This window comes from Raphanus sativus, chromosome 7 (assembly GCF_000801105.2).
Source record: "Raphanus sativus cultivar WK10039 chromosome 7, ASM80110v3, whole genome shotgun sequence".
Taxonomy (NCBI): Eukaryota; Viridiplantae; Streptophyta; class Magnoliopsida; order Brassicales; family Brassicaceae; genus Raphanus; species Raphanus sativus.
Window position 1 is genome coordinate 6820974 of NC_079517.1, and position 25173 is coordinate 6846146.

Genomic DNA, 25173 nt, shown 5'->3' on the forward strand with positions numbered 1-25173 from the left:
GAAAGACTTGTGTGTGTGTGTGTTTTAGATGTAGCAACTTTGATGATGCCTGAGACCATGTATGTAATGTATGTATAATTACGTTTCCTGATGAAGAATATGATATGAATGAAACTAGTGTCTCTTATCGAGTTGCTGCGCCCACCCAACTTGGTGTTGAAGCAAAAGCTGGTCCACATTTGTACAGAGATGTTCGAGGGAGAAAATGAACAGTAAGTGTGAACACCGAAAAGTACACGGAGAAAACTCAGAAACAACACGTGTCTGAATCTAAGACCCAGTCGTTGTTTCTTATTACAGTATTATTTAAAATGGGGGTTGCAATAAATAAATAAATAAATAAAAATAGAAAAAAAAGGGAACCCTAGATTTCTTCGATCGTGTCAACAACAGAGACGACGACGACGCGCAGAGAAGAAGAAGAAGAAAAGGAAGAGTCTTTGTAGTATCATATCATGAATCGAGGGTTTCGTTTTCTCTCTCAACCCTAGATTATATATTTCATCGATCGTCCTCTCTTCATCATCGCGATTTCAATGGAGGTTAGGGCTTTGAAATCGAATCGAATCCCTTTTTTAAAAATCTTAATCGTTATGAGACAAAGAGATAAGCTTTTTTTTTTTTTTGTATTTGAATTCAATTTGCAGGGAGTTGGAGGAGATACGACTACGACGACGACGACGACGTCTGAAGGGAATATGATATCAGCAGCAGCGTTTGTGGAAGGGGGAATCCAAGAGGCTTGTGATGATGCTTGTAGCATCTGTCTCGATCCCTTCTGCGATTCCGATCCTTCTACTGTAATGTTCCGTTACAAAAGATTACATTTTTTATTTTTGTAATTATTTTTGTTCATCTCTCTTCTCTCTTCTCTCTGCAGTTGACTAGTTGCAAGCATGAGTATCATCTCCAATGCATCCTTGAGTGGTAAGAAGCAAGCTTTTTTTGAGCCTCTTTCATTTGTACATCATTGAACAAAGAATGTGTAGTGTGTGTGTGTGTGTGTTGCCTTTTGTCACGTTCCCTTTTTATTAGAGCTTATCAGATAGATCCCTTGGCATTTTGCATTTTCAGGTGTCAAAGGAGTTCACAGTGCCCTATGTGTTGGCAATCTATTAGTCTCAAAGACCCCACTGGGTTAGTATTTTAGTTTGTTTTCTCTCCTTTTTAATACGTTTCTTTTTTCTTTGCTGTTGGTTTCATTTTATGTATGTGTGTGTGTGTACAGTCAGGAATTGCTTGAAGCTGTTGTACAGGAGAGGAATCTCCGCTTCAATCCATCTAGAAACGCCACCATATTTCGTCATCCTACTCTCGGTGATTTTGAATTACAGCATGTATGGCGGCGTGACTCTCCTTTATTATCATTTTTTTTTAGTTTGATTACATCTCTTTGAACAAAGTGAATTATATTCCAAACCTCCTTGAATGCAGCTCCCAGCGGGTGTGGATAATGCAGAGATTGAAGAACGCATCATCCAGCACTTGGCTGCTGCTGCTGCTATGGGCCGAGCAAGGCATGGGACTAGAAGGGAAGGCCACAGAAGCAGGTCATCGTCAACTCAAGGTGGTCATCCACAGTTCATGGTGTTCTCTCCTCCTCCGCCTTCTCCTCCTCCTCCCATGCTTTCCTCTCCATCTCAGAGAGACGAGAGTGACACAGTCACAAACCTTGCTCACAATGCTTCTGTAGGGGAGGGTTCTCTTCAGTCAAACATGCAGCCACCAGCAGCAGCTTCTTCTCATCCTCGCCAGGTTTCTCCTTCGGCATCTGATTCAAACAGCAGGTCTGTACCTGAATTCTCGCCTTGTCTCTTTTATAAATAAAGCCAATATGAGCCTTACTTTGTTTTCTTAGGTCTCCTAATCAATCTTCCCCAAGTGATCAAGATAGAGCTGGACCATCCGAACTCCAATCATTTTCAGAATCTTTGAAGTCTCGTCTAACCTCTGTTTCGACGAGGTATCATATCTCTATATAGCTAGCTTTGGTTTGTATCCGTTTTTTCTTTTAAATATCAATTCTAAGTGATTCTTGCTGCAAAATGTAGATACAAAGAGTCGATAACAAAGAACACAAGGAACTGGAAAGATAGGTTTTTTTCTCGCAACACCTCCATGGCAGAACTTGGCTCTGAGGTTAAAAGAGAGGTCAGCGCTGGAATCGCCACTGTGTCCCGCATGATGGAACGTCTAGAAACGAGAGAAAACACTAGTAGTAGTAGTAGACCTGGCACTGCATCTGTATCATCATCAAATGGCTCAGAGAATCAGACTCCTGCTGAAACAAACAATGAGCGTAACAGATCAGAAGCAGGTGATGAACATTCTTCGAATGAAAGAGGTGTGAAAGGAACATGTGCGGCTGGTTCTAGTTCTAGCTAATAAAAACAAGTGCCAGCATCTTGTTGGCAAAGGTATGTTTTGACCCTCCCCTCTTTGATTAACTTAACTGGTTTAACTTGGCTTATCAAGTGGTTTTCCTCAACATCTAAGATCTCGTTTTTGTTGTTTGTTTATTTTCTTTGCAGAGATGGGAAGATGTTTTCTGTTGTGCAATTCTGCCATATATATAATATATTACGGAGTCGGAAGTTCAAAAGTGTGGGAGCAGCATAAGAAGAGTTTCTGATTCTTAAGAAAAGAAAAATAAGAAAGGTTATATGACCAAAAGGAGGCTTGCTTCAGAGATAATAAGCCTTCTTATGTGTTGTGTTATGTCAAAACAAAAACTAAAATGAAAAGAGTAAAGACTGTTGTTGTGCATTGTAAATTGACAGTGTCGTTCACATTACTGTTCTCGACCAGTTCTACTTAATTGCCATTGTTATGTATCTTCAGAAATTTGGCCAAGTAAACCGAATATATTTGATCTAAAATGTGTTGGTGTTAGGTAGAACGAGAAGGCAATTGTGGTACTGATAATGGTGGGCAACTAGTAGCTAACTGATAGAAGGATAAATGAAAACTGCATTCTACTTGCCTTTCTACGCTGTTTTTACGTGTAAGTTTTAATAAAATCAAAGATCAAAGACAGCAACAAAATTCATCAACACACTCCCCAACCAAAGCTTCCCATCTTTTTCTTCCACTTCACTCACTGATCTCACAACTTTCCCTTCACTATCTTCCAGTACCTTCACAAGCCTCCCTTCGGGGCTATACTTCACCACCAATCCGTGCGGCCGCATCCCGATCTGGAACATGTAGTGTATTCTTGCGGTGATTGGGAGTCTCAGTATGAACATCCTTAGCTTAGGGTATCTTGCCATTATGTACGAGTAGTAGTTGCGCCTGCAGTGAAGCGCCACCCAAAATTCACCTTCTTTGTTTGTCCTTACGTTATCAGGATGCCCTGGTAACATTGCAAACACATCTGTCGTTCCAGCTTTCTCTCCTTCTAACCAGTATCTTCGCAGGCTGCATCCCCAAACATTCAAACAAAAAACGAGCATTGAGTTGCCCTTCAATGCTACAAAGAAATGAATCCTTTGATGCATACACACAAACATATATTTACAATCAGTAGGGCTTTAGCTTATTCACATTCCTATTAGTGAAGTGAGGGAACTGATTCAAGTGTCTATTTACAATTCAAGATAAGACTATATGACCAGCATTGGTTACAAGATCAAGATTTTTAAGCAGATTCACTACTAGTACTAGTACTAACTCACCTTCCAATATCACCCTCGCAGAAAACAAAGAAAGAACCGTCTTTGCTGATAGACACACCGTTCGGAAACTGAACATTTGAGACTAGAACAACAGCTTTCTTTGCTATTGGATCATACTTAAGAACCCTCCCGGTATTGTCTCCAGAGAAAACGAGCTGCAAAAAGTTCCTGAAAGATAATATCATAGTTACAAAAAAAAAAGAAAAAAAATCAAAACCATGATGAGCTTAATCGAAACGAAAAGCGTAAAAAAAGAGAATGAAGAGAAGCAAGACCTTCTCTGGTAATTGATGCTGCTATCAGTAAAGTAAACAGTTCCATCATCATCAATGTCAAGGTCGTTAGTAAACCCCAACGGGACGCCTTCAGCTTCGGTTACAAGCGGCATTGCTAAGCCACCTTCAGGACCTACTTTCAACAGTCCCATATATGCGTCGGCTATGTACAAATCACCGGTTCTCTTATCGAAACGGAGTCCCAGAGGACGCCCACATATATGCTCGTTCCTCAAGTAACTCATAGCAGAAGGCTTTGGATCACAAATCTCCGACCTACACTTGTTACCAAACCAAAAACAAAACAAAAACAAGTTAACTAATAGATAAAGAGATACTTAAGTGTTGGTAGTCTAGGGATACTTGTGCCCCCGCCTTCAAGCCAACTAAATTGGTACGGAATGTCATTTTTAAATTGAAATATCTAATTTTTTTTTTTTTTTATATGCTCTTGGTAACTGATAGTCTGTTATGGACCAAGTCGAAAACTAGCCAAATAGATAACTTAGTTACAGCAGTAATATCTAAAATTTTGACTGTATGAGAGATTATGAACGTAAGGTCAGGAACATTCAACAGTGATGAGAAGAGATGAGTCCGAGTCATAGAGTCCACTGACCTATTTCTTGACGTGTATGCGAAGTCAGTCCAGTTGTGGCCATTCCAGAACAAAACCCTACCATCAGCAACGCCGGTGTATGGACCGCGTCCTAGAGGATCAAAGGCGACGCTCTCAGGACCCTGGACTTGGTTCTGAAACAGAATCTCGGATCTCTGGAGCGAGTTCTGTGAGTCTCTCTCCCATGGCACTTGATCGGGGCGTGGAGAGACAACCTCGTGAGCTACGAAGTTTGGGAAGTCCGAGATGGCGCAGTGGTTGAACGGGTCGACGCTGCAGTAGAGGGCGAGGGAGAGGGTGAGGAATAGAAGAGCGGAGGTAGCAGGGGAGAAGTACAAGGCCATGATGGAACCGAGGGTGATGTAGAGAGAAAGTGTTAGGGTTTTAAAGGGAGAAGAAGAAGAAGAAGAAGAAGAAGAGTGGTAGGTGGATCCATTGAGTGGTTGAGCAATGCCAAGATAGCTCTCTCTCTCTCTCTCAACTTCGTTCTAACTCGTACAGATAGATACACAACTTTAAAAGTTTGTTAGGTATAAAATAGATTTGTCGTTATTATTCGGAAAAAAAAAAAGAAAAGTAGACATGTTTTAATAACTTTCTTGGTCAAGAACCAAACAGACACAAACTAAACAGAACGATCAGAAACATATAATCCCACAAGGGTTTTTGTTCAAAGGCATTTCTCTATGTCTTCTATTCTACTAATTGAATATGGTTTTAAATGAAATAATCAGACACCAAACAACTTCTGTAAAAATTAAATGAATCACCCTCCTCCCCCGCAACATGTCCTCTCCTACTTTTGGTTTTCTTCTTCTTCTTCTTCCCTACTCACTCTCCCGTAAACAAAGCCTCAATGCAACTGCTTTGATCTTGTACCGATGAGAATCAAGCCCAACGATGTTTGTAAACAAGCTTCCCTAACATTGGTAAAACTGCACGTACGTCTTTCTCAGCTTCTGGTTCATTTGTCTTCAACTAAACGTTTATAGAACAGAACGTAAGCAGCCGAGGTCTTGATCTTTTCTTGGCTTATCTTGTTCACCTGGCTATCATCAAAGTCGTACCATCGATCACCTCCATGCTGCAGCAAATGAAGAAGAAGAAGATAAAATAGATGAAACGTTTGGTAACATACAAGAGAAATATAGATATGCCTCTTATCACTTACGTGGACATATGCAGTGTAATGCCCACCTCCCATGCTCCCATAGTGATTGCTGATTGCATATAGCATGTAGCGATAAGTCGTCTCACCATTTGTGTAGGAGATGTAGCTTGACAGATCGAGACCATCTATCGGGAAGTCAACATAGGCCTCCAGCTTGTTCTTCATAAACCGGCTATAAGAAAACCTCTTCAGATGAATGACCAGTATCTCTGGCAACCTCCAGAGATCCAATTTCTTTATGGCTTGCCGGTGTTCCTTGCATCCAGGACAATACCTAAATTTTTTCACTCACGTCAGCTACCAAAGATCAAAGTAACCTAGAGAGCTAGTAAAAGAGCAAGCCATGCGCACAAGTCAAGGTAATGAAAAATTCAATGCTAAACGCCCCCAAAATTGCAAAGACAATAAAACAAATCACATATTTTATAACCTCGGAATCTAAACGGAATGAAAAGAAACGAAATCAACTGAACTAGGTGCACTATTGTCATAAGATTTGACGCATCATAAGTCTGAGAAAAGAAACGAGAAACTCACCACATGTCATCAGGACCAAGAGGCTCTTCCTTCAAGAATGCTTCAAGGCACTTGTAAAGCGAAACGGTTTCCTGGGGTCTCTTAGTTCCAAATTTGGAAACCTCAGGTAAGGAGCTCAGAAGACAAGTATCATAAACGTCCAGCTCTTTTACTGGCCAACGTGCAAGCACATTCAACCGCTTGGATTTAATGATAGGCTTTTCTTTCAATATTTCAGATTCTATTGAGCTTCCTCTGTCGTCGGTTAGGTAAAGCCTTAATACAGGGTCTGGATCTGGAAGAGACACAGTAGCCTCCTTCACATTAGTGGAATTTGTATCCTCAACTGAAGTAGTACCATCGGTAACTTCTTTATCAATGGCTTCCTCTTCAATAGGACTTTCAAGATTCTCTGTGAAGAGTTCAGTAGGCATCTTAAATGAACTAAGCAACTTCAGGTACATGTTCTCAACATCAACTCCATTTTCAACATCAGAAAGCCTCGAGACCAAGGGGATTCCAAATGCCTTCCAAGTTGGGCTTGATTTGCCAAGGATAACCTGCCTGGAAAACATTGAAACGGTTACACATTTGGTACCCCAAGACAAAATATCAAACTACAGTACCAGTTATCAATTGACCAATGGCATGTTAGAGATGCATTATACAAAGGCTACAGCTATATACATTTATTGCTGTGCATGTGATGAAATTTAAATTGCGAACATCAACAAACAGATATCTAAAACCCCAGTCAAAGAAAGCCGGGCTGGGCGCAATTTGCATTGATAAGAACCTTACGTAGCATTTAAGTACAACTTACTCTTCCAGCTTCTGATGCATAAATACAATCAAAGGAGAATTGTCAGCATCTTTCTTTAACCGATACACGACAAGTTTGTCACCATCTCTGATCAAGGTTAATGAATCAGTAGGCTCATCCAGGAAGCGAATAATCCGATTGTTGTATACCTACCCAGGTAAATACCAAATGAAGAGAATTTATATTGTATATATTAACAAATGCTCTGCCTAAGCACCAAAATGAGAATCAAATCAATGCATCAATTATAACATACGATATAGAAATATACCTCAGTAACCAGTAAAGTCTCATCCTCTGGTAAAGAACAGGCAGTGACAAGAGCCTTCTGCAGATCTTCAAATTTTCCAAACTTAGGAACGTTTACAGTCAATGAGACGGGCAGACTACCCCCGTTGGCACTCATGACTGTTAAATCCATTGTTCGCATTGACGTGCATGGCAAAGGCAGCGATAGGTACATGAATGGATCAAACATAACAGAAACCTTTTTGCAAATAGGACAAACTAATGTTGACTTGTACTGGCCCTACAACAAGAAAATGCATATTATTAATGTCTCAGTGATCGGTCAATGTCAGGATATTTTCTTAACGAATGCACTGAATCAAAGATGAGGATATCCAGGATGCTAAAAGTTCATGACATAGTCAGATACTTTAGTGCAAAGAGCGTTATACCAAACACAAAGCAATTTTTAAAACAATAGCGTACGGAGGACACTCTCATAACTTGACAAACTTATCAAAAGGGTGATATTTTCCCAATGAAGAAGATAAAATTGCCACTGACCAATCTGATGGAGGAGGTTTCAAACATATGCAGCTTCGATCAAATGATACCTAAAACCTAAAAACACTACCCAGCTTAACCCATCCAACATTTTTCAAGCTGAATTCAAACTAACTAAAGTTTCCTAACGTGCAGTCAAACCCAATCCTTAGATATTTAGGAACCTGAGATATTTACTTGGCAAACATCAACAATTATTGAATCATTGCGAGCCACATGATTTCGCCAATATTCATCCGCCACTTCTTCGTCTGGACGGCCATCTCCATCTTTTGCTTCCACATAAGGCTTGTTCTTTACACGGTTTAAGTCTTCGTGGAGTCCATCCAGCAAGAAAGCTAAGAGTTCCTGCAACCAAAATAAAATAAAACTGAAACACATGAATGGGACATTCCAATATGCGGTCTTTAATGCTGAGAGACCCGAAGAAAAACATCAGGAAGGCTCACTTAATTCAGATTCTATAAACTGAAGTGTATTTCCTGACCTGCGAATCGTGCTGATTAAAGCCAGTAAATTGGGGAGCAAATCGAGCAAGTTTTGCTTTAAATGTCCTTGGGGCCACTGTTGATGCACCTGGAGCCCACAAACTCCTTAACAAATCACCAAAAGCTAATGCGATCTCACCCTGCCAAAATAAAATTTGATTGGTAAGGCTAACCAAGAAGCAAGAACATATATTATTCAGTCACGGAGATATTTATACAGAAAAGCATAGATTAGCATACTTTCATCCCTAATGGGTTCTCGAGATTTATTTCTCTACTATACTCTCCAAGAAAGAAGTCAACAAGCTTTGGTGTGTGAGCCAAGCACTGAAGGGAGCTGTTCATGAAACACGTATTTCCTAGATTCTGTAAGCCTGTCAACCCCAGAGTTCCGGCTTCTCCCGCTTTTCCCAAAAAGCTCAAAGAATTACTCCGTCCAAATCTAAACATTGTGCCACCATTAATGCCATTGGTCTGCTGTGTGGAACCATCTTCCTTTTTCGATTCCTTCAACTTGATGGAGTCTGATAACCCATAAATCTGCAGCTCTAGGAGCATCTGTTGGACCAAAAATAATGATGGATATGAAATAGAGCATCAAGGAAATAGGAGAAAAAGGAAAATGAAGGCGTCACACTTACTTCTTGATCTGTTTGTTGTTGACAATCCTTGGAATTATTCACATCATTTTCGAAAAACAAGGTGGTTTTCCCAGAAATATCCCAAATGCGCAACTACAGAACCAAAAAATACCGGTAGAATTTGTAATTGCACGAATACATATGAAAATATCGCATGTTCGTCATACAACATGCATATCGTGTGCATAATAGGTAAAAGATCATGCATGGAACACATTACCTGCTCAGAATCCAAACTGAATATCTTGCATGCTCTTCTGAAGCACTCAACTGAATTGTCCTGCATGAGGTAAAATTAAACTTTGGAGCCAGAAACAAAGACTGAGAAGTTTAGCAAAAATTCAGTAGATAGGAAGATCAAGAAACTAAGTCGATTCTAGTATTGTTCAAGCATGAATCTTGACTGGAAGACGAAGTTCCGAGTTTAGGACTAGATTCTGTAGATGACAAAATTCAGCAGATGGGAAGTAGATTTTACGGACCTATAGTTATGCAATGTCACATCTGGTAGGTAAATTCAATTATGAAACTTAGTTCTAGGGAAACCAGGAAAACGATCCGATTTAGGTAAAGTCGATCACTGCACTGCTATAGTAGCAAGAAAATATGGGGAGCACCAAGGCACTAGATCAGGCAACTGCGAACTTGAAGATACCTTTTTGCAAATTTTAACCCCCAGTGAATTGGTTTCCTGCACGACGGAGAGCCTGAGTTGTACCGGATAAACATCACCTCGGTCAACTCCTCCAGCCGAGAAGCTTTTTACGCCTTTCTCGTTATTTTTATCATCATGGTGCCTGAGAGCAACGAAGTAATAGGTGACAAGTTAAGGAATCACCTTTATATATTTTTTTTTAAAAGATACAGTGTGCAGGAAACCCAAGTATGTATACTAGGTACCATGATCAGAGATCCTGCATCATAAAAATATTTTGTAATTTGCTCACACATCCTAACACAACTTATACTAAAGGATCTCAACTGACAACACTAAATCGACATGGATAGAGACAGATTGACTCATGTCATTCTAGAAGGAACCACAGAAGACAGACACAACCACTTACCATTTGAGTGCCTGGAGCCACATATCACTGGAGACCAAAGCAAAGTCCCTGCCTGAGACGCTTGCTTCTCCCGCTTCTTCTTCGCCATCACGTAACCCATCTCCATCTCTCCTCAGATCGAACAAGATATCAGAGTTAAAGATGTTATTAATCAACTTCATGGGGCCTCCATAAGACGACCCAGTTGTTGCTGCTGTATACAAGACCTCTCTCTTGTCAGGCGACTCAGAAGGCGTTGACTCTTGCGCATCTTTCCACCACCTGAGAGAAATTTCAAAAAGTTTCAAACATCGCTCACCAGGTCAACTGAAACGTATCCATAGTACTAGCATTTGGAGGAGTAGTTATATGTTGAATCTGGAATGAATGAATGAGAATCTTATTTTTCAGATCTGTCTCAATTCTAGTCTGCTGTCAGCTCAATCATCATCAATCAGCAATAAGAAGAATGGCTCTCATAGCTATTGTGGATGAAGCAAACGAGGACAGTCAATATCTGTTTTAATCAACGTTTAAGCTTACATTTGAAACTATAAGTCCTCTATTCATTGCAAAGGATCCAAGAATCTATAGATCAAAATCAAACTCCTCGGTTACTGCTGGGATGCGGTTCAGATTCGCGGAATATTCGATTTGCAATGAGAATAGGACGAATCGAAAGAGGAGGGATGCGATAGAGAGAGATAGATACCTAAAGGGGACGAAGTAGACGCTCTGCTCGCCGTTGAACGAATCGATCCGCGGAGTTGAATCGGGAGATTCCTCGGGAGATGCGGATGCCACGCTCATTGTTGCTCGGCACAGGCTTGGCGAAAGCAAAAGAAGATGTTATGTAAAGGAGGAGGAGGAGGAGGAGGAGGAGGAGGACCGATGTTTTCTTCACACAGTCAGCATCTCAAAACGCATGAAAACATATAGAGAGATTTGGCCCTCAGGTTCCTCTTTTTTTTTCTTTTTTTTTTTGTCAAAGCTTCGTCCCTCGCGAAGATGATATAGGGAAAGGAGGGAAATTTATATTAATAAACTTTTCTTTTTACAAATGAAAATAAATTGCAGATTAACGATTTATTTATAATTTGTATTACTATTGACTGAGAAAAACGTTATATTTATCAAATTTTTGTTCGCTGATAAACTACTGGTTTTGTATAATCTGGAATGTAATTTATAAATTGTAAAGTACATAATGAAAAAACAGTAATTCTTGTTTTAAACGGTTCAGAAATGAATATTTAATAACAAAAGGGAAGAAAATAGAAGAAATTACGGCTTTGCATTATAGAGTTGATTGAATTGGATGTTGAATCATACAGAACTCATATGGATAATGAACTTGTAATATTATCAATAAAGTAACTTTACTTTTACGAATAAGCATAGCCGTATTATCTTTAATTTGGATGTATCTGCATCCAAACTTTTTTAGGTGGGAGCTCTCTATCATAAGATTTGTCATTTGGGAAGGTTACATTCTTCTTTAACAAAAGAAAGTTGAAACACAACTTAGGACGCTTATTTATACAATGCTCTCATCAAAATAGAAACACAAAAATGAAGAATCTTTGGGCGGATTGTCCAAAACGTTTAACTGATTTATAAAAGCCAGAAACAAAATGTAACAATCCTATGTGGAATATCTTGTCTCTTTCTTGATAGATCTGCTCCTCGCATCTTAATAGCTATTGGGGTCGCAGCTCTCCACTGGTAGTATGAGTATTATTGTTTATTTTTAACATACTGATTAAACTAATAGAGGGAGTGAAAGATGATCAGCTCTTTAACCTCAGCATCACTTGCTAATCTTTAGCAGTAATTATGCACAGATATATTGATCTTTCAGTGAACTCACATAACATCATGCTGGATGAAAACTTCAAACCCTACAGTAAGTTGTAGGCTAGAATCTTATTATAGATAAAACTACTTTTACATAGCCTAAAATCTTCCCCTGATAGATCAGTGTCAAAAGACACACGAACAGAAAACCATCCCAGGACAACAACAAATGAGGCTTGCTCGAAAGGTAAAAACTAATTTTTCTTTTCCGCTTTACTAACGGTTATAAGAACGAGCGCTTCTTCCCTCCAAATCATATGCGGAGGATGTGGAAACGTGATATTCCAACTAGGAGTGTTGCTGCTGGAAGTGACCACCGGACAATCATCATATACTGATCCAGATCACAGTAACAGCTATAAGCTAATCAAAGAACTCCATTGATAAATGATTGATTCTGAACTCGGTTAACAAGTCATAAAGGAACTCCTAAGAGTTCTAGCCGCGGCTCGACTTTGTATAAAACGGACCGAGGTACGAACAACTTCCATTCTCAATGGTATCTACACAAGAAGATGGATGCCGCAACATAGATACTAGTCGTTGATTGTGAATTGAGAAGCTGTCGAAATTCAGATGACATGCGGTTTTATTACAGACGATTTTAAGTGTAGTAACAGCTAATAATGTGGTAGCAGAATAGCACAGTAAGCATGTCTATACATATTTTAAAGCATCATCATCAACGGTATACAACTTGCGAGTTGTGACATAAAAGCATTCTCTATAACTAAGTTGATAACCAATCTATATCTATATTTCGTAGCAATCAGCAACGCTATACAACTTGTGAGTTGGTGTGAGGACGTAAATCTCAAGAACTAGAAAAAAAAGTTTATTCTGAAAGGGACAAGAAAATGAATTAGGACAAGTTTCTTCCAACAGAATCGGGCAAAAGTCTATAGCAAGACCCAAAAATAATACATATAAAATTTAAAAAAAAAAACGCAAATGCTGAATATCACTACAAAGTGCGCATGTTGATAATATCACTGCTGAGCACACTGCACACGCTGAGCACCACCCGGGCCTTCTTCATCATCATCGTCATCATAAGCCTCTCTTTGCGCTTGAGCCTTCCTTCTCATCTCATCCTCCATGTTCACATCGTGCAGCGTCGTCTCCTCGCACTCGTCTATCTCCATGTCGCTCAGAGCCGCCTTCGGCTTCGGCAGAACCGCTTCGATGGCCTTTGTCTGGTCCAGGGTCAGCGATTCAGGGAACTCGACCGTGAAGTGGATGTAAAGCTTACCCTTCATGAACGGCCTTTGGTACATTGGCATTCCCTCGTCGCTTATCGCCCTGTATGAATCTATTCAACAAACCAAACACACACAACGGTGAGAAGGGGAGAAGCAAAAAAAAAAACAATGAAGAGGGACTGGATTTGATCACGTACCTGGCTTCACAACCTCCCCGGGACTGGATTTGATGAGGAGCTGTCTTTTGTCCAAATGAGTCAAGACAAACTGGAAGCCACAGAGGGCTTCGGTAAGAGAGAGGGTGTGCTCGACGAAGAGATCATCTCCCTTTCTCTTGAACTTTGGGTGATCCTTCTGCTGTATGACGAACACTATATCTCCAGTGACTGTATCAGGCTGTTATCCAAATCAACGTATAAAGTCAGCAAATAGAGGAAATAACATAACGATCAGAACTAGGGAATGAAATGAGTTAATCAAATCCACAAACCGCTTCGTCTGCTTGTCCATCGAATGTGATCTTCTGACTATGCTGCATCCCCTTTTCAACAGCTACTTCAAGCACCTTCTTCTCAGAGACAACCTTCTCTCCTTTGCACTGTGGACACCTGTCCCGATCATTGATGGTCTCTCCTGTGCCTTTGCAATCGTGACAAGGATGCTGCATCTGCTGAATCATTCCAGGTCCAAGCTGCCTGATCGAAACCTTCATTCCAGATCCCTGACATCCACCGCATGTCATTGAAGCTCCAGACTTTGAACCCTTTCTGCCATTTACAAAACAAAATAAAAACTCGTCAGTAATAAAACTCTTTAATAGCACTTAGGAGCAGATCTTAAAAGTGTAACTAACTAACTAACCCGTTACACTTGGAGCACAAAGCCTTCCTAGAAAGTGAGAGCTTCTTCGTTGTTCCGAGATAAAGATCCTCTAGTGAAACCTTCAGAGGGTGAACCACATCTTCACCACGCCTCTGCCTCCTTCCACGGCTGCTACCACCTAATAACCAAAAAAATATATAAAAAAAATTAAACCTTTATTATTTGTGAAATGAGAGAATACAAGGACACTAACCACCGAATGGGTGTCCACCACCACCACCACCGAAGAAGGACGAGAAGATATCAAAGGGATCGTGTCCACCGCCTCCACCACCCATTCCCTCCTTGAGTGCATCCTCTCCGTACTGATCGTAGATCTCACGCTTCTCTGGATCGCTTAGAACTTCATAAGCCTGAGCTAGCTCTTTGAACTGCACAATAGACAGAGAGACATCATGGTAAACAAGTCAAACCAATTGACCTAATGCTCGCAACTTTCAGATCGAATCCGACATCCAGACACAACTTTTACGAAGATTCTTACACGACCTCTACACGGTCGGAGAATCCAATTCAAAACTATAAAAAGAACCAACTTTATCGACACAGACTCAATTACACGACATCTACACGGTCGGAGAATCCAATTCAAAACTACAAAAGAACCACACAGACTCAATTACACAGAAGGGGGTGGGGGGGATCGAAAGAAGCGAACCTTCTCGGGATCTCCACCTTTGTCGGGATGGTTTTTGATGGCGGCTTTCTTGTAAGCCTTTTTGAGATCTTCGGGAGAAGCGGTCTTGGGAACGCCGAGGATCTCGTAGAACTTGGTGTTGTCGCTCTTACTCGAAGGTCCTCTTCTGAACATCTTTTCTCAACGTTCTTCAGAAAACCCTAATACTGAGAGAAGGTTAAGGGAAGAGTGCAAGGAGGAGGAGGCTTTTAACGGAGTTTTGTTGTGTGTGGCTGCTGTTGTTCGAAGAAGAGAAGACTAATTGGGTTTTGGTATATGTTCAGGTCTTTTGTAGGGACAGCCGAACACTCTAGAACTTTTTCCCCCTTTTTTATTTATTACTTCTTCTGTGAGAAAATGATAAAAAAATTTAGAAAAAAAAAAAGAAAATTTAGCTAAATAATCAAAGAGAAAAAAAAGAGAAAATAGATTTTTTTTTTTTTTTTTTTTTGATAACCGTGGTGTGATCCCAAAGGCTTTCTAGGCCCAAGGACTAATCACCACGAGGCCCGCAAGATCCGCGTTTTCTTACCACTTAAGGCGCTCCGGGTGGCCAAGTAGAATCGAACCCAGGGCGGAAGCTCCAGCCGGAGCCCCTTTACCACTAGGCCAAGACCACTTGGTTGAAAATAGATGAATCTGAAAAATTACATCAACAAGTTCATGTACTCAGTTAAAAAAAGCGATAGAAAAGATTAAAGGCAGAATTTTTATTTTATTAATATAAATCCAAGTTCGATTAATCTGCATTTATTTTAGAGAAAATAGATGAATTTGAAAACTACAACAAGAAAGGGTTCAAAGTCTGGAGCTGATGGTACTATCCTCCTGACTTTTGTGTTGTTGGATGCTGATGGTACTATCTCCGTAAGTCATTGGCAACATCGTGCAAATTACTGGGAAAAGTCGCAGCTGGGAGTATTCTCAAATGGGAATATTGCTTCTTCTTGGATTGACCTATTTTAAAATAATGGAACATCACTCGTAGCTTATATGAAATACCTGCAGCAAAAACAAAGTATAGTTGAAACATTTTTTCTTTTGGAGCTGGTGATGTAAATAGTTGCTATCTTTTTTCCCCCAAGGTGTGGGGTCTGTACCATTCTGGTTGTGTCGAGGAAATCTATTGAGAGAACATTCTACTTTTCATGGTCTTTCTAGTGAACACCTGTTCACTCTAATAGTTACACCACCAAACACACTGATATAAAAGAAAAGACTAAGTGTATTATATAAAGTCTAACACAATACATAAGGGTAAAAGGTCATAAGCGTTTGAGAAGTGAGATCATAAATCTATATATCTCTTCCATGTTTCTGATGTATTTGGAAAGACAAAGAAGTTGGTGATGTACAAAGAGAAACACAGACATGAGCAGAAACACAGACTCGAGAAGACCAATCTATCAATGGCAACAACAGCAAACCGAGACAGGGATCAGCCTTTCTTGACCGGCCTTTGAACGTATGATTTGTTTGGGTCCTCAGTCTTCAATTTCGGAGGACGTGTCTCTCCCTTTTTGGCCTGAAGGTTTCATGAGATAACAGAAGCTTAGATTGAAATTTGATCAAAGGAAAAAGACATAATTAACGAATGTAGGAGTTTTCCCTAGCTAAGTTACCTTCTTTCCTGCTTTCATGAAGTCTCTCCAGCTTGACACCTGCACATGGAAACCCAAACTTTGATTAAAAAGAAACCACTGACATCAAGGACAAAAAGCAATTGCGTTAAACCTGACTATATCCTGTCATAAATGTTGAATGGTGAAACAGAAAATGAGAAATTGCATATTTTATCAACATATGATGGAACAAGGACTTGCTAACCATACTTCATTGCCTAAAGGTGAGCTAAGTGGTTCTACTTCTAACTAAAGCATTCATAGGCAGGTTCGGAATCAAGACAATGGTTTTAAAGAAGCACAAACCCTGTTTTCTCTCGTTCCTTCCCACTGTTCTTCATGCTCACGCTTTTTCTTCCGTATCTCCTTTTGTTCTTCTTCGTCCTTCTTCAGTCTTCCCTCTTCTTCTGATATCTAAATGTCAAGAAGCAATAACACAAAAAATGAATGAATAATCTTGTGACTTCTTACGGATAAAATATAAGGCAATACTAAAGAAATTCTGCATACCCTCATAGCCATTTTTCGCCTACGCCACTCTTGGTCTGTTAATATCTCTCGGACCTTTAACTTAAGCTCCTTCTGAAACTCTTCAGATTGCTCATATAGTTGTTCATGCTTACCCTGTGTAAATAAAATTGCGTATCAACAGGTTCTGAGGAATATGAACTGGAGGAAAAAAAGACAAATAGGATTGACAAAGAAAAGGGGCATAAATATGAAACTGAAGCTATCAAGGATCTAGAAACATCGAGTTGTGATACATAGCAATCAGACGAAATAAAAGAAGAATAAAAACAAGAGTGGTTTTTCATTAATATATCCTTTCATCTAAGGCATATACATTTGACAAACATGAGCTACGTATTCTGTATCTTAGAATTCTTATGTCATGCGCAAATAATAGACACAAGGTTCTCCGAAGTGTAAGCAGCAAGGGGGTTTACACAACAACAATGTCAGGCCAGTTCATGTCAACATGCATCTTGAAATAACGTAATCTGGCAACTGGCAAACAATTCTTAAGACTTCGCAACATGTCAACAAAACATAGATATTATACTCGCTTAACAAGCAACATCAGTTGGTTCTTTCCAGAATAAGCCCAATTTTGACAAAAGCTAGCGCCCTAAAAAAATCTCGCAGTATCAGAATCGAATAAGTTTTATATCACTCGTTATGATGAGCCATCAATCACCCAACGTAACTGTAGATTCAATCACATTGGAAAAATAGAAAATGTAAAAAAACACCTCGGCTAAACCTCAAAAAAAAAAAAACAAATTCATTACCTCATCAACCAATGACTTTATTTTAGAGGCGGTATCTTTCTTCAACTGTTTCTTTCTCTTCATCTTAAGCTCTTCTGCACAGTTGAGAAAAAAAAAAGTTACTAAACGGTAAGCTGCAGATTCCGGTAAAACTTTTCAAATGATCTAACACAAATTGGTAAAATCCAAGAATTAAGCAATAAAATCTCACGTTTGGCAGCTTGGACTTGAGTGAGAATATAATCTCTTTCTTGGTCGTTCAGCAGCAGCTGCTGCGCCTTTGCCAATGCTGTTCAGTAAATCAAAACCCAAATAAACATGACAAATTCATCAAAAAAAAAAAAGATATCTTGCATTTAGAAAAAAACTAACCTCCAAAAGCCTCCTGTGCTTGAGGATGCTTGCATTTGTCAGGGTGAACCATCAAAGATATCTGGTAAAATGTACAAATTAGTCACAAAGTTTCCAAACGGTAACTAAAATCACTAAGAAGAAACCATAAAGAAAAAAATGAAAGTCTTCGAAGTTCAAGGGACAGAACAGAAGCATATACCTTTCTGTACTGTCTTTTAACGTCATCCGTGGAAGAATCGAAAGATAAGTTAAGATGCTCAAACGGGTTCAGCTTGAAGCATGAGAGAATCCTACAAAAGTTTCAATTTTTTTATAAGATACATATCATAAGAGACATGGCTGGCAACACTAGGAGCATACCGGTTAAACAATTTTAACAGTAAAGCTAAAAGTAATCGCTACTATACATTGATCAAATTTTCACAAGATCCGGTTTGTAATCAAAGTGCATAGTGAAAGTACACCATAACAAAACATTGACTGCAAACTCAATTGTAGAAACCCTAACGCACTATGAATTGGAAGATAACGCTTTCGGATCAGGAATAGGAGCTAAAATTAGGCTTAGAGAAAGAAACCTGACGACTTCGTTGTCCCTCTCAACCTCCCCGACCTCCGCAAGGAAGGATTTTAGAATCGCATCATCGTCTACTTTGACATCTCCCATCACTGATTGCTTCTCTTCCCCCCTCTCTCTCTCTCACCCTTCAAGTGCGGAAGAGTTAGGGAAGGAAGAAGATGGCGATTTCTATGGGAATAAAAGTCGGGTATTCGGGTGGGTTCAATTAGCCATGGCCATTCGAACTTGGTTATAAATTCGGTTTTATTTGGTTCTTTTGGTTTTCAGATTTTTCGGTTCTAAATTTTTTGGACCTGTTGGTTGATTATTTAGAAAATTCGGCTCGATTTCAATTTGGTTAAATTAGGTATCCGTTGATAACCGAGGTTATTTCAGATCTGTTTTAGTTTTGTTTTCTTATAAATTCAGATTAAAAATTAAAATTTATATTTTTGAATTAATATCGAATTCATTTGAATTTTTAGACCTTTTAATATAAATTTTAAATATTTTAAATTGTTTGATTGTAGTTAAACTAAATATAGTTAATATGTATAAATATAAACTATATTTTAAAAATTTCCATTTTAATATTTTGGTTCATTCAATTTTGGGTTCAGTTCCAACTCAAATTTTTATTTTGGTTTTGAAAATATATGATCTATTTAGATAATAGATCCAAACTGAACCGAATCTGTTTGTTTTTTGTTTTTTGGTTCTTGGATTCTGGATATAAATACGGCCAAGATTAATTGTGGATCTAGTCCGAGTTATATTGAGTCAGGTTTCGGGTCAAACACTCGGGTTTGGGTAACGAGAAAGAGAACTTATATTGTGGCCTATAATATATGGGCTTTATGGATTCGGTAAAGCTTAGGATTCTAGAAGAAGAAAGGCTTCGGGCTTTCTCAAAACGAAAACTTTCCATTACATATTTCAATATTTATTATTTGATTACATGAACATATATTTTATGCTGATCAAGAAAAAGAAAGAGAAATACCTTATGATAGTTCCTTTTTTTTTTCCCAAATTGAAATTATAAAACATAAGGTCAAAAGTTCAAAGTACAGAGACAAGCCCATTACAAACAAGCCAGCAAGGCCAAGATCACAACGGGCCCAAACAACCACAAAAACAACCCTCACCCAAAGGCCTAAAAGCACGAGCCCACCAAACCCGACCGACATCATTCCACGTGGTTGCATCCTCCACTCCCAGATTCCACGCGTCGCGCCCACAACGACGAAACACCGTCACCACGCTGTCTCGGCCGACCGTTGCGGCCGGAACTTCGAATCGTCTGGGTCGCCTGAATAAACTCCAAAGATCGCCGGAATCTATGGCCACTCCCTCCTAGACTTCGCATGGCTTGGTTCACGGAACTCTTCAAAGAGTCATACCCTAGATCTCATCCACCGCCATCGAATCCACCAACTTCGTCTTCTTCACCCTCACTTCCTCCGAGAGGAATCTCCGCTCGGCCGTGAGCATCTCCAGAAACGAGACCCCACCCACCGAAACAACCCAGAAACAAAAACCAGAAACAATTAACTACTAACCCTAGCAACGCCGCCGCCGACTATGAACAGGCTAGCCCGGAAACTTGATCCTACCGTTCACCTTTCCGAGAAAGGTGCCACGACGGAGGCCAAAACCGAACGCTCACCACGCGGAGGGTGACTCGCCGGACGCAGGACAAACTACTCAGACACAGCTTGGAAACAACGAGGGAACAACAGCATACTAGATTAGACTAACCGCCAAACTGACGGTGGCTGTGGAAGTCCACGCCGTTGGCCGGAAAGGATGAAAAACTCGATCTACTTTCTCTCTCTTTCTCTCTCTCGACTCTCGAGACCACTTACCTTATGATAGTTCTAAAAAAGCTTTTGTTACAAATATAATTTTTAAGAATTAAAATGATCCAAATTTCTTAGTAAGGAGATAAATATACATTTATATTTCGGATTAATTAATCTAAATTTTATGATTTTGGGATTGTGATTTAAAATGTTATAAAATAAAAGAATAAATATTGAAAATTGAAAATAAAAAATTTAAAATTAGTTTCAAATAGTATTTTCGAATTCCAAAAGGAAAATTTGAAAAAAGTAAAAACAAAATTGAAAATTATAAAAAATCAAATTTGAAAACATATAATTCGAAACTATAAATTTTTATTTATTTATTTATTTATTTGTATTTATATATCTAAGGTATAATGTATTTTAACTATTAAATGAAATATTTTTGTCATTTTTCTTTTTTAAATTTTTTTGTGACAAAAACTTGAAAATTATCTATTTAAGAGAATTGCAAAAAAAAAACATATACTTTAATAAATTTGGCTTAGGACCAACAAGCAAATTCACGTATATTTGGACCGGCAATGGGCATACTCATCCACATATGAATAATAGTTGAGAAAAATAACATGCATGCTGAGCAAATTTACTTCTCTTTTTTTGTGCACGAAGCAAATTTACTTCTCCTAAATTGTTAATATTTTCTAATTTATGGAAAATATTTCCTCTTAACTCTAAAGCTGAGACATGGATCTTATCTTTAACCATAAGTGTTTACACGTTTTTAACATAATGTGATGAAGTATAAATAAATAAAACGAGTTGTCGTCTTATTTGCAAGCAATATGGACCAACAAAAGTTTGCACAGAACATGAACACTTTCATAAATATGTTTTACTCCAACAAGGTTTACAGCCTCGTTAAAAACAATAACATTACTCTGTAATTTTCACTCCTCCTTTCTTCCCTCTCCTAATCTTGACTCTTTATTTTTTTTTCTTTCTTTTTTTACCCACAAACCAAAAGGTAAGTGGTAAAACTTACAGAGGCAGAAAAATAAGGTAGACAAACCATCAACAACAACAATTATTTGGTTAATATGCATATATATTCGAGTATACATATATACTCAGATATATATACACATAGATAGATAGATAGATATCATATGTTTTTGGTCTTGTAAATTACCCCTTTGTGGGTAGTCTGTAACTTATGAAGTGGCAATGCAAAAAGCCTCCATAGACAGAAGAGATCTCCTTCGCTCCTTGCAACCATTAGTCCAACTTTCCTGTCCAACGGTGAACGATTTCTGGACATAGTTTTGGGCTTGGAACTGGTTTTTTATGTTCTGACCGAAAATTTCAGTGTTAGTGGGCTTCCAAGAGTAGTCACATGTGTTGAAGCATGCAGCTCCTACTGTGTCATCCACCGTGGAGGGCGGCTTCATCGACCGAGCGAGCTGAGCCACCCTTGGCCTTGGTGGCAGAGAGTGGACTACGTCGGATTTGGTCTCGAACTCATCCGTCGCAGGCCATCTCGAGTTTCTCTTTGGTACTCCAATAGGCTTATGGGCCGCCACCAACCTATGAACACTTATAGGCTCACTTGACTTTTGTGGCAGCTTGTACTGAAGCCCACTGGGCCTGTAGGCAAACTCATCTTGTGCTTCCTCCTCCTCTTCTTCTTCATCTTCGACCCACTGAAGCTCATCAGTTTCGTCTTCTTCGTCGCTGATTTCTGCGAAAGTGAGGAGGAGGTGCCCGTCTTGGCGCTTGGCGGAGAAGTTGTTATGCGACGGCATAGAGACAGCCTCGAGAACCAATCGGCCATTGTCACGGCGAGTTTTCATGTGCAGAGCAGCCGAACCCGATTGGCTCGCGAGAGAACGAATCGGAGGAGGGAACGATCCTCTAGGCAGCTCCGTGACCGTGATGCATGGTGTGTGATTCGGAACCGTGATTGGTTCTTGTTCAACCTCAACAACCTCAGTCTCTTCTTCCTCTTTGGTCACTGTAACGCTGAGAACTTCGATCTCAGCAGCATCTTCTTCAGTCTCCGACGACGACGCGTGCCAAGAGAAACCTTCGCAACCCGTCTCGGATCCGAGACTCTCGGTGCAAATCTCGAGGCTTTTCTCGCTCAAGGAGCTGGCGCGTTTCATCAGAGGATGAACGTACGGTGGAGGAACAACGCTCGATTCCGACACCTTCTTCTTGTCGGAAAGAATCGAACTCCATACATCGGATTGCCCCGGCTCAATCTCCTCCTCCTTATTCTTGTCATCTTGAATTTGAGCCCAAATATCGAACCCTGATCTTGTCTCTTCCTCGTCGCCGGAGCTCGGCGAGTCAGCACCAAAGGTACGGAGCTTCTCCGAGGAAGAGATCCTCTTCAGCCCATTCTGGGATACCCAATTCTTGGAGGAGAGATCGGCGGAGAAAGTCCGCCTGAGCGAAAGTGCAGATGAAGTGTTCGACGGAATGTTACAGTCACCGGTACCAAGGATGGTCACTATGCCTTGCTGCTGCTTCAAGGAGGAAGAGAACCCAAGGCTCTTGCTTAAGCCACAAGCCATCATCTTTAAAAGATTCAAAACCTTTTATCTCTTACTATTACTGTCGGTGAAGATTGAAGTGTGTTTGTCTTAGGTGGTAGTGTTATTAAGAGAGGAAGATGATTATGTTTTGTGGATTGATGGATGAGAATGAGACATGATGAGAGGGGGAGTGAAGAGGCTCTTTTATATAGAGGTTCTTCCATTATGGAACCATGTACCGTGGGGTCCTCCATCAATTGATTCTTTGCTTACTGTTATTTGGATATTTATTAATGTTTTTAATAAACAAAAGAAAAACCTTTCAAGTTGTAGTAAGATCATTTTCATTTAATAAGTATCTGAAAACTATAATAAAATAATAAAAATATGAAGTAATTATTTTAAACAACATTCACCAATATTATGCAGTGTGAAATACGTATTGGAAACTAAATAACGCTGTTTATTAATTAATTACTCGCTGCAGGAAAATGATTATGTATCTACCTACATTAGAGTACTGACTTTAAACTTTGGGGTTGTGTATTGTATACATTTTGGTATGGTTATTGTGTCAGTTATCATCTCTTTTTCCACTGTTTTCCATTACTATATGTCACTAATTTTGAAAAACTATTAATTGCTCACAGTCTAAAATTTGCCTCTTATGATAGCGATGACAAACAAATATGAGAAGGATTAAGAAATGTGATATATATTCAGTTCTATAAGTTGTAAGTTGTAACTAACGCGTGCGTCGTGAAGAAGAAAGTAACGGATATGAAACTAAACATATATAATTATATAAAGAATGTACATAGTTATGTCAAAAGAAGAAAAATGTTGACGTATGGCATCGATACCGTGTTGAACCAATAACGTGGCACATTGTTGAAGTCACAGTTTTCATCTTTCTTTAGAGTTAAACGATGAGAAAATGTTCCAAAAACGAAAGCTGGATCACATTATTAGCTTTCTACGTACCACTTGGGTTTATTTTATACTGAAAACAACGCCGTTTTGAACCTTATCGTAAACCATGCCATACAAAATTTTATGTAAGATTCATAAATGTTATGTAAATATTCATTTTAATATTACCAATCAAAAGACATTGTATTTGTAGCATATATCTTTGGCGTCTGCGGTTTAATCTAAGCTTTGTTATGCATTTATGATTTAGGGTCCGATTCGTTCAAAAGGCGGCGGTTGCGGATGCGGATGTAGAAGTTTTCAGATACGGATGATTGCGATTTCCAACGTTATTTAGCGTTTTCTATGATTGTACAATGTTTAAAAATTATTTATATTTAAGGAATATTTGTGGTTGATTGATTATTAGATATTACAACTGTTTAAATTATCAATATAATCAATACAATAATTATTAATATAATATGATTAATATTAATAATAATATTTATTTATTTAATTTTTAATTAGTTATAAGTTATAGTTTTAATAATATTTTATGAAGATTCATATTAAGAAACTTTTAAAAGAATATTTTTAATTTTATTTTTATATCTATATATATGTATGTATAATGATTTTCTTAAAAAATCTAATGAATAGCTAGTTTAATTTTTTTATAAAACAAATTATGATACTTTGTGAATGTAAATTAATATATAAAATGTGTATATATTTTTATTTTTAATATTTTTATTTTTAATTTATAATTTTAAGTTTAAAATTTTAAATATTTGAAAATTTAATTTTATATTTATTTTTTGATCCATAATCGCAAATGCTAGCTAGAACCACCTTTTGATTTTAACATGGTCTGAGCGGATTGAAACAATTTGTAGCGGTTTCTATGATTGTTTTGAAACGCTGTCAACCGCTACCAACGGCAAAAACTGCGTTTGCAGATAATAGAGGAAAACTAGCGAGACCCTTAGTTAGTCTCCCTTATAGCATCTCAAAAAGACATTGTATTTTATAGTTTACAAATTTTCATTTTTGAAGTTTAAATTTTTTATTCTCCAAAAACAAAATTTTAAACTTAATTTTAAAATTATTTGTATTTTATATTATGGTTATAATTAATTTAAACTCATAAAACTTTTATAAAGAACTAGCACATATATAAAAATAATACAATAATATTAACTAAAAATGTTATACGAAAATATAAAAATTTACATATAAATATTAAACAAGCAAAATAAAGTTAACAAGTAAACTTTTAAAGAAGTAAAAGAGGTAAATAAAATAATGCTACATCTTCTATTACTAATATTAATACTCATGAATTTATTCCATCTAAACAAAAACAACAACCATCTTTAGTTAGAAAAAAAAATTAGGGGTTTCGTATCAAATTTACCTGACTATTAGTTGCAATATTT

At 38.4% G+C, this 25173-nt stretch overlaps 6 protein-coding genes across 6 annotated transcripts; 1 reads left to right on the forward strand and 5 right to left on the reverse strand.

Annotated features, from left to right (window-relative positions):
* The first annotated feature begins 326 nt into the window (after positions 1-326).
* Positions 327-2879, forward strand: LOC108817115 (E3 ubiquitin-protein ligase RHF2A). The gene is made up of 9 exons (XM_018589721.2): positions 327-542; positions 648-800; positions 881-927; positions 1075-1137; positions 1229-1337; positions 1435-1787; positions 1859-1963; positions 2052-2417; positions 2532-2879. The coding sequence occupies exons 1-8, from the start codon at positions 537-539 to the stop codon at positions 2383-2385; spliced, it is 1170 nt and encodes a 389-aa protein (XP_018445223.1). The 5' UTR covers positions 327-536; the 3' UTR covers positions 2386-2417; positions 2532-2879.
* Positions 2880-2958: 79 nt separating this feature from the next.
* Positions 2959-4996, reverse strand: LOC108817114 (protein STRICTOSIDINE SYNTHASE-LIKE 3). The gene is made up of 4 exons (XM_018589720.2): positions 4572-4996; positions 3953-4228; positions 3678-3845; positions 2959-3420 (listed from the first exon to the last, which is right to left on the reverse strand). Exons 1-4 carry the CDS (start codon positions 4913-4915, stop codon positions 3021-3023), a joined length of 1188 nt encoding a protein of 395 aa, XP_018445222.1. The 5' UTR covers positions 4916-4996; the 3' UTR covers positions 2959-3020.
* Positions 4997-5140: 144 nt separating this feature from the next.
* Positions 5141-11051, reverse strand: LOC108817112 (ubiquitin carboxyl-terminal hydrolase 8). The gene is made up of 13 exons (XM_018589718.2): positions 10761-11051; positions 10070-10330; positions 9658-9799; positions 9223-9282; positions 9003-9095; positions 8602-8919; positions 8361-8501; positions 8051-8221; positions 7353-7610; positions 7082-7230; positions 6280-6822; positions 5743-6016; positions 5141-5655 (listed from the first exon to the last, which is right to left on the reverse strand). The coding sequence occupies exons 1-13, from the start codon at positions 10856-10858 to the stop codon at positions 5536-5538; spliced, it is 2628 nt and encodes an 875-aa protein (XP_018445220.1). The 5' UTR covers positions 10859-11051; the 3' UTR covers positions 5141-5535.
* Positions 11052-12724: 1673 nt separating this feature from the next.
* On the reverse strand, positions 12725-14919 carry LOC108818166 (chaperone protein dnaJ 2). The gene is made up of 6 exons (XM_018591061.2): positions 14648-14919; positions 14183-14360; positions 13969-14107; positions 13598-13874; positions 13305-13503; positions 12725-13217 (listed from the first exon to the last, which is right to left on the reverse strand). Exons 1-6 carry the CDS (start codon positions 14798-14800, stop codon positions 12895-12897), a joined length of 1269 nt encoding a protein of 422 aa, XP_018446563.2. The 5' UTR covers positions 14801-14919; the 3' UTR covers positions 12725-12894.
* A 953-nt stretch (positions 14920-15872) lies between these two features.
* On the reverse strand, positions 15873-18669 carry LOC108814848 (J domain-containing protein spf31). The gene is made up of 9 exons (XM_018587478.2): positions 18491-18669; positions 18112-18202; positions 17931-17991; positions 17770-17847; positions 17580-17653; positions 16798-16911; positions 16594-16701; positions 16288-16326; positions 15873-16190 (listed from the first exon to the last, which is right to left on the reverse strand). The coding sequence occupies exons 1-9, from the start codon at positions 18577-18579 to the stop codon at positions 16104-16106; spliced, it is 741 nt and encodes a 246-aa protein (XP_018442980.2). The 5' UTR covers positions 18580-18669; the 3' UTR covers positions 15873-16103.
* Positions 18670-21154: 2485 nt separating this feature from the next.
* On the reverse strand, positions 21155-23080 carry LOC108816547 (protein FAF-like, chloroplastic). Its single transcript, XM_018589118.2, has one exon. It carries the CDS (start codon positions 22859-22861, stop codon positions 21494-21496), a length of 1368 nt encoding a protein of 455 aa, XP_018444620.2. The 5' UTR covers positions 22862-23080; the 3' UTR covers positions 21155-21493.
* Positions 23081-25173: the final 2093 nt, after the last annotated feature.